We start from the raw sequence: 13,294 nt of genomic DNA on the forward strand, positions 1-13,294 counted from the left end.
CGGGAAAGGCGAAGCCGTAGCGGCGCCGCTCGCTCGGCAGCCCCGGCGCGGGAGGGCGGCGGCGGCTGTCGGGGGCACCGGCCCGCTCTGCCCCTCATGCGGTGCGGGCAGTGGGCTCTGCGCTCGCCGCCGCCTCGCTCTTCGTCGTCTGTGTGGGCGGGCTGGCGGCTGCCGGGAGCCCGCCATGGGGCGGCCGCGCCGGGGCTGCTGAGCAGGAGGAGGAGGCGGCGGCTGCGGCGGGGGAGCAGCGGCCGGGCGGCCCCATGGAGGAGCGGGAGGGCGAGGTGCGCTGGGACGGGCTGTGCAGCCGCGACGCAGCCGCCCGCGCTGCCGCCCTGGACACCATCGGGCAAGCCGTGCTCCGCCGCGCCGAGAGCATCGCCTCCGGGGCGGCCGCCGACGGGCTGCCGGCACCCGCCGCCCGCGACGGGCTGGGCGAGGCGCTGGCCCGGCTGCTCATGCTGTCCAAGAGGTGCCCCTTCCCCGACGTGAGGGAGAAGAGCGAGGCGGTCCTCAGCGGGGTGCAGGTGAGTGCGGCACACCAAGCCCTTTGGCTTTGGGACCGCGCCGGGGGCTCTCCCGGCCCCGTCCCACGCAAGGCGCCTTCGGGTTTCATCTGTGCGACGAGGTGGGCGTCAGGTCCACCCTGTCAGATTTATTCGTGCAATTAATACGTGCTAAATGCTCTCCACCCCTACGGCTCTCTCCCCAAAGACACGTTTGGAAACGCGTTAGTAAAAGGCGGGGGGGGGGGGTGTCGGGAATGAGTATCTCCCTGCGGACACTCAAAACCCACCTGGATGCGTTCCTGTGTCACCTGCTCTAGGTGATCCTGCCTTGGCAGTGAGGTTAGACTGGATGATCTCCACAGTTCCCTTCCAACCCTAACTATTCTGTGAAAAAGCATGAAGTCTTTCAGTACAGTCCAGCAGAGAGGATTTGGCAATGAATGGCTGGAAAGTTGGGGCATCCCCAAGGAAGCACTAAAATGACAGCTTTAACACTCTAGTTTCAGTCTGTATGACCAATGCTGTGGTACAACCGGGTTGGTTTTAGTAGAAAAGCAGGAAGGATTTGGCTATTAACATTAGTGGGTGCCAATTGAAAATGTAAATGGGAAGTTTTGGAGCTTTTAAAAGCCATATGAGGTTTACCGTTGTTAAGCTATAGCCTGTCAAAATTCCCTTCTTGTTGTTTATCGGTAAATAGTTTCTCCACTGGAATCAATAGGATCCAAACTATTTTTTTTTCATAGCTCATAGGCAGCCTAGCCAATAGAGGATTACATTTACTGACCTAATGCTAACAAAAATAAATGTTACTTTGTACTCTTCCACTCTTACAGTCTAATTATAGTTACTTGCATTGCGATTCTCTTGCTCACCTCAGGTTTTTGCGAATGTCTTGGAATTCTTGTATCAACGGGTCCATCAGCAGCTAAAAATACCACTTGCTCCAGAGTAGGAAAAGGAAATTCGGGTATTTCTTTTAATCACAAGTGAATACATAGAGCTATGCTTGGAGATAGCTGCCTGATTCTCACTATTGTGCTTTTTCTCTCTGAGCTTTAACAGGTTGAATATAGGGAAATCCAGAGAAAAATAATAATAATAGATGAAAGTATTATAGACATAATAATTTATACATTATATTCATACATATGTATAACATAAAACCAGTTATGTATTATAATACAGATAGAAATACATTCTGGGTTTGAGTTATTGGAGCTGAAAGAGTCTGTTTATTTTGTCTAACTTCTCAGTAGTGTGCAGTGTGATAAATACAGTATCACTTACTTTGCACAGTTCAGGCTGTGTGGGGCGTTTTTCTCAAAGCAGATTTTATTGGAGCTGATGGTTTCACATGGTCTGGGTGAAAAGCTTGACAGCGTTTCTTTAAAAACTGAAGCCTGTCAAACAAACAAACAACCATCCCAAACTTGAATATTAAGTTGAAAACTTAATCTGGTATCTTCCCTGTTAAAGGTTCAAATGAGAAGTGAGTGTGTTACCAGTGAGAATGATGAGTCACTGGAACAGACTGCTGAGAGAAGGCTTGTTTGTCAGGTTCAAGATATCAGAGTCTATTCAAAGGCCAAACAGATGGTGATCTCTCACCTAAATTTTTGTGGCGAGGTCAGAATACAGGACCTGATGACTCCCTTTTGGATTTTTATGTATTTGAAGTTAGTGGCCTGTTCAACATTTAGTCTGGTTTAGAAACTTTGTTACTAGTTTTTCTTTAACTAGGCCAAAAAGTTCTGGCAGAAAATGTCTATCTTAATACTGCAAATGCAAGTTTAAATACTCTGGTCATTGCTGGCTCGATTAATAAACATAGGTGTGAAAGGTTTAATAGCTGTGAAACCAATTGTATACACACAAGCTGCAGTAAAAGTTTAACAGCAAGTTAAAGAAAATAAAATCAAATATAACATTATTCTAAGAAAATCTTTGAAAGCTGCTTTTGTAACTTTTTCAGGAGCATAGTTCTAGGAAAGAAGTATTCTATATTTTATGAATTTAGAGTGGTGAATCTTAATTCTTGTCTGTACTCATAAATAAAAATGTTCATTATAGTATTTTGATCTGCATTTGTTGAAAAAATAATCCAGTGCATGTACTCAGTTTTGGATCGTGAGGGCTATTGTCAGACATGAAATGGTTTTCTGTTGATTACATGACCAAGAAGTTTTTTGTTCAGATCTCTGCAATGAAGATGGCAGATAAAGCAACCAATAAAATAAATATAATCACCCCATAAAACTTGTGGAGTGCTTTCAGCAGTGCTTCCAAAGGTAAATAGCTTACTAACATAAAAATGTGAAATCCCATTCAGAGCAGCATCAGCACTTGTATTACTCTATCTCCCTGTTTTGGGATCTGAAACAGTACTGAAGTCCACAGCAATATGTGCCATTATGCTGTCAAAGTTATTAAATTACATAGAGCCCAGGGCAGGAGAGGCAACTTTGAGCTCAGAAGATCTCCTGTGAACTGGGGCTTCTCTCTTTCTCTCTCCCATGGCATGGTCTAACCCAGACTAGAGGTCTGAGCCTGGACTGATAGATTTCTTTTTATACCTCCTCACCCCAGCGCCCTCAATATGAAGAACTGTGAAATGTGCTTTATTCGTCTTTCAGATTTGCTTCCAGCATAAATCAGGGAGGAAATCAAAGATTAGAATTTTCCATGTGATCTGATTGCTATTTCTGTCTTTGAGTTAGTGCCCTCTTGCCTGTAGAGGCAGTCAGCAAATATTTAGGCATGAGCAACTGTGCTCCTGGTGTTTTTGCAGCTTTGTGTCTGGAGCAGGTTGGTAGAATGCATTATATGGCTGGTGTAAGCTGCAGGCTTGGCAGCAGCCTGTGTCAGTGTGGCCTCCCTCTAAGCCTGCCTTTGTTATGTTTGGGGATTTTTTTGTTTTTCTGGGATATAAATTCCTCTGATATATGGCAGGATGCTAAGTGTGCAACTTTCTTATTTGCTATTAATAAATTACATTTTCAATGCTATTATTAATAAATAATATTGTATCAGAATCTATAAAATTAATTATTGCTTAACATAAATTCCTGTTGATTTGACTTATGTTCAGGATGAGTTTCTCATCGTAGGCTATATATATTTATATATAACAACACATACTTTTTCACCTCAGAGAATATATCTCTTTTCCCATGTAGAATGGTTTTGTAAGAGTTATTACAAGAACAGCATCAGCAAACTAGACCATTTTTTTCTAATTAAAATGTTTTTGCTTTTATTAATAAAAGCAAGTTCCTAAAGCTGTTTTGAGCCAATAGATAATTTAAAAAATATTTAAAAGACATTTCAATTGCAATGCTTTAACCAAGTGAAAACAGTTTCAATGTTTGTATTTGAAAATCTTTGATGAATAGTTTTTTATGTAAGAGCCCAAATAAATATGTATGATAGGTTTCTGATAAATTCTTGCTCCTGGGGTATTTTGCACATGTTTTTAGCATGTTGCCTATGACCTTGCAGTATAGTGTGTCATTCCTCCCAGGGTGCTGGGTGTCTGTGCACCAGCACAAATATATTGGGGAAGATCAGCAGTGGAATGTCCAAACACATACTCTTTAAAAGTCTTCTGCCAGCCTCAATCGGATCAATTAGATGTATATGACTGGAATATAAATACAAGGTGTCTGTCTGTAGCTAGAGAAGAATCACTGAAAGGACGAGATTTGATAATTAAGATCTCTTGTAACTATCCAATGGAGAAAACTCAGCAGAATGTACTGCTCTCCATGGTTATGTAAATTCATAAAAATAGTTTTTTATATTAACGAAGAGAATACATAGATGGAGGGCAGGTTCTGCAGGTTCAACAAGGTACTAATCTACATAGGATGAAACATGACAATAGTGGAATAAAACCCATAAATGTCAAAAAGCATAGAACTTGACATGCAGAGCTTGAATGGGGACAAATATAAGGAAGAAATAAACAATCTCAACCTCTTTGAGAGCTAATCTAATGATACTGAGCACTTGAATAGAAGACGAAAATTAATAATGAAAAATAAACCTCCCCTCTCTGTTGATCTTTTAATTGATGTAAACAAAAGAAACATAGAAGAAAAGGGAAAGGGTATGTTGCCAATGATGCAAAATGCACAAAGATATATGAATAAAGCTACGGTGATCAAAAACATAAGGAGGCATAACTAAAATGAATATTGGAAGAAAGCAAGAAATAAAAGATCCACAGATTAATGGATTAACAGATAATGCTGAGGTGATTGAAATGTTTTCTGAAATGGTTAATCCGGCCCGTGTTGTCAACAGCTATGATAAAAGCATAAGTAGTACCTTCCTAGGCTGGAGGGTGGGGGGAAACCTGTAGGTTGCATGGGTAAGCAGCAGATTTTCCATCTGGTAGGGCCTGATGAAATTAATTCCAAGGTGCTTAAAAAAACCAACCAGCTGAAGCAATCTCATGTAGTGGATTGCAATCTCGAGATAGTGGAGGAAGTAGCAGACTCAGATTAATTGGTGCATACTTCTTCAGTGTGGGCTAAATGGGATGGGATGAAGAGAAAGCTGATGGATTTTAACTGTAGCTGAAAGAAGAAATACTGGACCAGTGTTGGAACACATTTTTAGTGCCTAGGGAAAGAAGCTGAGCAACAGCCAAAGCAGACTTATCCGGGGTAAATTCTTTTAAATCCAGCATTGCTACTACTTCTATGATGGAGTAACAGGCCTTGTGGTGCAGAGAGATTCTGTAATATTGATAGGTTGATATATTGAAGTCCTCAGTGTTCACATTGATAGTCTTGTTAACAAGACAGGAAATTGTGATCCATGAACTACATTCTAGTTGGTAAAATTAACTGGAAAACCATCCCCAGAAGGCAAGCGAGGTCAAGTAACAAGTACTCGGTACAGGCTCTACAAGGTCCCATCTAACAAAGTCTTGATTTACAAATTTTTATGCTTTATTGAATTGCAGATTACAAGCTGGGTGGGAGAGTAAGAATACTGGAGGGCAGCCATATAATATAAAATTATTTTAGTATTTAGTGTGAACTTGTATCTTATCTTCTAGGGCTTCCTTTTTTTTTTTTTTTTTTGGTGAAGAAAGTTTGAAGTACTTAATAGTAGTATGGTCAGCTAAAAGGAGGCTTAAGATAGCATGTTCCCAAAGAAATGGGGATGAAAAGGGATGAAGAGACTGCTGCAAAAACAAAACATGAGCTAGAATGAATGAACAGTGGGTCTGAATTCCAAAAAGACTTTGGTTGGACATTTGGGCAAAATTGCAATATTAGGATAGTAAAGCAATGGCATAGACTGTCCAGTTGTGTTCATCAGTAGATCTAAACTGTTGTTAAACATAAGGCAGGAGTGAGGTACTTATTTGACCTGGGAAGGGCAGAGCATTGCTAACTGAGTGATTTTTCTTTCCAGCCTCTTTTTCTGTGTTTTGTATTGGTAACTACTTGGAGGGACTTCGAGCACCATCTAAGTCCTTTTCCTTTCATCTTCCAGACTTTATTTACCACACAAATAGTGCTCAAACTTGTGGTCTGAAATCTGTCTCATACATAAAAGCATCAGGTGAGCTTGAGGGGGCGGTTAGGATTGCTCTTTGTTTTGTCAGGCCTACTGCTTTAGTGGATAAATGTATCAGAAGTCCATAGTTTGCCAAGGGCTGTTATGGCACAGAAGAGAGGGGTCATGTCAGCAGCCAAATGTATCTTCTTATTTTAAAACCTTGAGGCACTGATTGGGATCTAGGCTTGCTTGGCAGAGGACATGGAATGGAATATCTCTACCTTTCCAAATCCTGGCAAAACACTAGTATGATTTAAATTAAATGAGCATCCAGAAGGGATGGGAAGATTCCTAGTCACAGACAAAGCAGACATTATGTCCTCTTCCTCTGCCACAGTGGTAGGACAAATAAAGCCTCTGCCAGGAGAGGAGCTACTCATTCCCCTGTGTGTGTCCATAAAGGAAAAAATAGGAGTTACTTTTCTGTTTCATTGCTATATTTGTTCTAGCAATGTGAACTCAGAAGAGAATTCACTCTTTGTTTTGTGGGTGCTCCATGTCTGAGCTCTGTGGTGCATGCTTGTTAAGAATAAAAAGGGTAAAATTTATGCTCCTTGCTCCCAAAGGGTTTATCCTGATGAGTGGTATTATGGTAGACTGGCTAACTTTCCAAATTTTTAATCTTCTTTGATATAATCTTTGATAAATGACTTTATAATTTTGTCTAAAGTCTATTCTAGCCTTCCTGTACAGCACAAGTAACTTTCTGTAGTGACCTTTGAGATCTGTAGCTAGGCAGATCTCTTAGGTTGTGGGATTTCTTTTGTCCAAGTTAAGTTGACTGTGTCCTGCTGCATGATAGGGATGTTCCCCTCTGATGCTTACTGTTGGTCAGCTACCATAGAAAGGTGTCTCAGTCGAAATTTATAGTCTGTTCAAGCTTAAGAATTTAAATATGGTATCCTCACTGCTGGTGGTGAATCTGATCGATACGGAAGCTGACTAGTCTCCCTGCACAATGCTACTGCCCAGATCAGTTCCTGTTTCCCATAGTGCTCTTATATAAAGTGAATTAAAACACCCTTCAAGTGAACCTATGAATTCACTTCATAGCAAAACTATGTTCTGTCTCTTCCAGACATTGGGTGGAATGGATTTAATTATTTGTTGTAGGGTACTCCCTTCAAAATCCATGTATTTCTTTACCAGATCACTAGCTTATAAAACATCTGTCTGTTAGGGTTTTTTTGGTGGTGTTCAAATACTTTTGCTTTTCTCAATATTGAGAGAGAATATTGAAGTCATGACATGATGCTTTTAAATGATTAGTCTCATTTACAACTTCTGCTGCCTCTGCAGTATTTATTGTAAACATGTTCTGATGATGGGTCTGTATCACGTATGTAGAGCGAGGCTGGCTGGAAAAGTTAAGGGAAAAGACATATTCTTGACATGTCAGGGAATGTTCTAAAAAGGGGTGTAAACATATTTTTTAAAAACTAAAATTGTCAATAGAGCCTTAGATTGACTTACCTGCCTCTTCTCTCCTTCAGCCTACTTGCCTTACTTCTTAAGGCTTCAGTCTGTTGAGAGAGATGAAGGGAAATTTTCTTTTGTTGAGCTTGTCAACTGCAGAATTGCCTGATCATGGGAATGCCATTGGTTGGAATAAGGAGTTGCTTGAAAACAGTGGAGTTTCTCAAAGTGGTGTAAAGGAGGGTATCTGGGGCACTTCTAATACTGTTTCTGTGTTTGGAGCCTTTCCATAATTCTCCATGCTAACTCTATGCCATTCTTCTTGTATAGGAATGAGCTTTGCTTGGTCAGCTTTTTCTTACAATTGTTTGAAGTAGTTTGATCTGTAAATTTATGAGTTTATGTGATTCTGCTGAATTGATTTTCAGGACATCATAACTAGAATTTTTATTTTCAAAAGAAGTGAAGAGTGAAGCACACATTTGATAATACCTTGGTTGATAGTTATTTTTGACTGCATCAAAGTGCTTTGAAACTGAAGAAATCAAATACAAACATTTCCTCATCTGTTACTGTTTAGTAATGAGGTAAGCAATCAGAGGGTGTACATTGGTGGCTTAGATAAAAAATTGTTTGTTTCCTGTCTTTTTTTTAAATAGGAACTAATACCTAGAGATCTGTGGAAACCAGAAATGCTTCAGCTTGAATGCATTTTGTAAATAACAGCATCTGTTCTCCTGATCTCACAGTTGCTAAGTCACACGAGCTTTTTTTTAGTTTTTTTTTTTTAACTTTCTTCTGATTCTGGTTTTTTTTCTAGAGGTAATTCTAGACACTGCCTGTACATTTTAACTCATAACTGGATATGATCCTTTCCAGTCTACACTCTTATTCTAGTGTCAACTTAGATCTTCATCTGAAATTGTTTTTCTTGCTCTGACATAATAATAGTGTATAGGTGGCAGTGATCATTCCCCTTTCTGCATTGATTTTGCTAAAAGTTCTGCTCTAAGCTTCCAAAAAGCCAATTTATTTATATTTTCTCTTTTTTCTTCATCCTTATTTGTTTTTCCTATTTAATATAAAAATAACTGTCTTCATTTTGTGCTCTTAGCATACATTTGGATGCTTTTTGCTCACAAATGGAGAAATGTTGAGGAGATGTACAAGCAAAGGGAAAAGCATTAAGATTTTGGAGTGTTTGTAAATTAGCATACAATATTAAGTAAAAAATTTATGGACTTCTAGGTTTTGTACAATAATATATCTTCTGTTAGCTTGACCAAAGTACATTACTGTAAAGAAAATTGCATTGTCTTTCTGTGACAAGTGCAAAGTGAGCACTGAAGAAATACTTGCTGTTTTGTCATCCTACTCTTGACTTTTTCTTCAGGTCAGGGTTTCTCCTTTTAAAATAAGCATAGTGGAAAAGTACTGAATATACCATTGTGGGCCAGAAAAAATAGTTTTGAAAGCTTGATTATATTTTCCTGTGGATACCAAGTGTTTAAATTTCCAAAAATATGGTTTGCTGTCAGTATGGTTTTCTATTCCAGTAAATTGTTTACAGTTAAAGGGGTTTTGGAGGATGGGAAGAGCTTAGGTCTCTCATCAGAAATCAAGTGAAACATGCAAATCTTCACTCGAAGCTACATACATGAATTAAATCCAAAAAGTTAAGTGGTGGTGTTTTTTCTTGTTTACTGCTCTCCTGATGTTTTCTGTGACTTTGACTTTTTTTCCTTCATCCTTTTTTTTTTATTTTCTGAAAAGCTTAGGTAAGATTACTGCCAAGAGTTGGTTTGGGAAGGTGAACTGGTTTAGTTCTATTTAAACCTAGTAAGCAATTAACCATTTTCCTTACTTCAGCTTTATGCAGAAACCAAGCTCATTCTTTCATGTAATTTTGGGTTGAAAGTATCACTCAGTGTTGTGTTCTTGTGCAAGAATATTACTCCAAAATACACTGGTCTGCTATTTTAAAGATAGAGGTGATGCTGCTTATGTAATCTGATAATATATCCTTTCTGTGCAACTGCAAGAACTTACTTTCAATTCAGGCACTGTACTATAGAAAATGACAGTGCTTCTGAAAACACGTGGTGGGTTTTTTTCCTATAAACTACTTAGAAATTGTAACTTTTTTTCACTATTCTATGCTTTCTGGAGTCAGTAATAAAGTTTTCTTGGTTGCGGGTTTTTCCTGGCAGGTCCTTTATCTGCCTAAATAACTGCCTGGTTTTGTGGGCCTAAGCTTTGAGACTCAAGGTGTAACCACCTCTTCACCAAATTGCCCTCTCTAAGATATTCATGCTTGCTATTGAATTGTTTTTTAGTGCTTTTCTTCTGAAACAAGTATTTTTATCAAGGATTCCTTCCTAGAAAATAAACACGGAATAATATGGTATTTATTCAAAGGAGGAACAAACTTGAAAATGCAAACTTATTTAAAGCTCTAAAGCTGTTCCTGTGTGCCTTTTGGGGTGGTTTTTTTTTTTTTTTTGGTTTTGTTTTCTTTTGGCGGGGGGAAGGAGGGGGGATGGTGTTTGTTTTTGGGAGGAGGAGAGCCTCCTTTCTGAAAGATTTTTTCCATTGCAGCTTGTTGCTGAGCCTGTTCCTGGTGTTTTGGTGCAACAAAACTTTTAGCTTTAAATGCAGCCTGCTTGCCAACAGCACATTCCGCTCAGATTAAACCGTTTGTTTGGATTTTCCATTTATTTAAATTTTAGTTCTAAACTAGTTTCACACTGATATCCATGTAGAAGAAAGACTGAAGAGAAGAGAAAGCTCTTCTTTCTGTTTCTCTGAATTTCAAGTCAGTGCTGAGTGCAAGCTTACGTTGCTTTAACAGGACTAAATATTTGGCAGCTGCTGTGCACGAAATGTTTTCTGGAGCTCATCATGTAACGAAGATAAGTCCTTACTAAAAAAGATTGCATTTGATATTTGCTGTAACTTCATTTGTGTCCATTCAGTCCTTCCTACTTGTCTTACAGAAAAGGGTTTGGAAACCTTATAACTTCACCCAGACTTTATTTTTTTAAGAGTTTTGTTTATAATGGTTGCTTATATTTACCTAGAAATTGATGTATAAATAGTGTTCTGTAAGAGAAGCTTAATTCTGACATTTTTATTGCTACTGTTCTGTTCCATAATGCATGAAAATAAGCTAAATGGAAATGTTTTTGTCTGGCTTTTAGAAGGCATATTGGTATCTTGGCTTGTAGAGTTCTGCCTTTCTAACTATTCAGATCATGGCAGCTCTGCTTGGCTGATATTGTCTGTAGTCTGTCCGAAGAGTATGTGTAAATTGGGAATGTCAAATGTTGCTTCTCGTTCCTTCATTATTTGGTGTCAGGCTTTTCTGTTAAAGGATTCAAGTTTTTGAGTATGATTTCACTAGGATTGAAAGCTGTTTTTTATTGCAGAAGATATCCTTTGTATTGCACAATGTAAAATATCTTAATTTTAGATTCTAAAGCTAGTAGTTAACTCTTTGTAGCTTATGCATTAAGTGAATACCTGAGATTAAAGCTAGACTGTTTTGTGTTTTTTCTGCTTTTTAGAGTTATCCGTATGTTTGTGTATAATAAGAGACTGTGGTCAGATCTCTCTCTCAAGCTTGAGGAGTATGAAGAAGGAATGTGTTAGAGGACCTACCCATATGAAAATGGACTGGACTTTCATAGTGTAAAGTGATTGACTGCCAGTCATATGCCTGCCAGGTCAGCTTAGCAGCTTGTCTGCCAAATCTTTGACTCACTATCAGGATATTGATTTGGGGTTAGTTAGCCAGACTGGTTTTAGCATAATTCAACACCAAAACCAGCAAATGGAGTGAGCTCAGCCCACCACTGATAGCTTTGCAAATAGGACATTGGACAAGTTGCTTGACCACATTCCAGGGCAGAGTATCTTTCTTCAGTACTACTTGAATACTTGTTTAAAAATAAGAGTGGACAATCAAACTAGGTAGGACTTGTAAAAAGCGTTGAGTTCCTTCGTTGTCCAAAACTGCTTAGAAATTTAAGTGAAAATCAAATTGGAAAGAGCATGTGCTATAAGTTTTTATTATGTGTAAGAGACAGGCAATCTAACAAAAAACTAACTTTAAATTCTTAAGCCAAGCATAATTAATTTTGAAATAGAATGAAGTGATTTTATTAGGGATAATATGTGAAGAATCTTCTCCTGTATGTAGCAGAAGCCAGGGATAATATAGTTTGTCTCTTTTGAGGCTTGATTCCTTTATCTGGTGCAACAGTAGATTGTAATGCTCACTGAAATCAAGCACTACATCTCTTACAGATTAAGAAAGTCTTCATGTGGATAATAGAGTCTGTAAACTACTTTCTTTTCAAAATGAGTGATACCTCTTACATAGTTTGTGCTTCTGAATATTGAGCTCTGGGAAGTATTGAACCCTGAGACTTTGAGCTGGCCTGGGGAAGCTTCTTTTTAGAAGTCACTTGAGTTCTTCATAATTCTGAAGACTATAGAGCGATAAAGAATTGAAGCAGCATGCTGTATAATATTCTGTTGCAACAATCTGATTACTATAAGCAAATACAGAAGAGAAACAGCTATTATGTCCTTGTGGCAGTTGCTTTCCTTCACTTAATTAGATGGGATAATGGCTCTTCACAGACTATGGTCTGATTTGGAAATCTGGCATCATCTGCAGGAGGACATCCTACAGGAAATAATCTCATTATAGAGGTAAATTCTAAGTCTCTAGAAAGATCTGATGTTTTTTATTTCTCTCTTGTAGTGGAAATAAAGTCCAGGAAATGTGTAGAGCAGGTATTTAATAAAGAATGGATTTTATGTTTTTTACCCCCTTGGCTCTGTGTTTGTATTGGGTTTGCATGGCAAGATTTTGGTAGCAGGGCAGTTACAGAGGTGACTTCTGTGAGTAGCTGCTGAAAACTTCCCCTATGTCCAATGGATACAATGCCATTTGGCTCCAAGAAGGGCCTGTCATTGGCCAAGGCAAGTCCATCAGTGACAGTCGTAGTACCTCTGGGATAATGTCTTTTAAGGAGAGGGAAAATACCCTGGATCATAGCAACTGCAATAAGAGAGGAATGAGTGTATGTGAGAGAGGCAGCTCTGCAGATATGGGCAGTGAAGAAGGAGGGGGAAGTTGTGCTTCAGGCACCAGAGCTGAACTTCACTTGCAGCCCATGGTCCAGACCATGGTGAGGCGGGATGTCCCAAAGGAGGTCTGCAGTGGAGCAGAGATCCATCTACAGCCTGTGGAGGACCCCACACCAGGGCAGGGGTGTGCCTGAAAGAGTCAGGGAGCCTGTGCTGTAGAGGCTCATGGCAGGACCTGTGGCCCTATGGAGAGGGGAGCTGTAGATAGTTTGCTGGAAGGACTTGTGACCCTGTGGGGGACCCATACTGGAGCAGCCTGTTCCTGAACAGCTGCACCCCATTGGAAGGGACCCAACCTGGGGCAGTTCATGCAGAACTAAAGCCCATAGGAAGGATGCACTTTGGAGAAGTTAATGGAGAACTGCCTCCTGTGGGAGGGACCCATGGAGCAGGGGAGGAAGGAATGGCAGAGACAAGGTATAATAATCTGACCACAACCCCCATTCTCTGTTCCCCTGCATTGCTGGGGAAGAGGAAGTAGAGAAAATTGTGAGGGAAGTTAAGCCCAGGAAGAAGGTGGGGTTGGGGGCACAAAGGTGTTTGAAAATTCGGTTTTATTTCTCATTATCTTACTTTGATTTGACCATTAAAAATTTAAATGAATTTCCCCAAATCGAGTCTGTTTTCCT

At 39.7% G+C, this 13,294-nt stretch overlaps 1 protein-coding gene across 1 annotated transcript in view; it reads left to right on the forward strand.

Moving 5' to 3' along the window:
* Positions 1–116: 116 nt before the first annotated feature.
* SESN1 (sestrin 1) overlaps positions 117–13,294 on the forward strand; it is a 77,184-nt gene continuing 64,006 nt past the window's right edge. The window contains exon 1 of the mRNA XM_085056199.1: positions 117–527. Within this exon, the coding sequence (XP_084912325.1) occupies positions 264–527 (264 nt within the window). The 5' untranslated portion in view covers positions 117–263. The remainder of the gene's footprint in view (positions 528–13,294) is intronic.

The sequence above is a fragment of the Lichenostomus cassidix genome, chromosome 3, assembly GCF_008360975.1.
Source record: "Lichenostomus cassidix isolate B80296 chromosome 3, HeHo_3.0, whole genome shotgun sequence".
NCBI lineage: Eukaryota > Metazoa > Chordata > Aves > Passeriformes > Meliphagidae > Lichenostomus > Lichenostomus cassidix.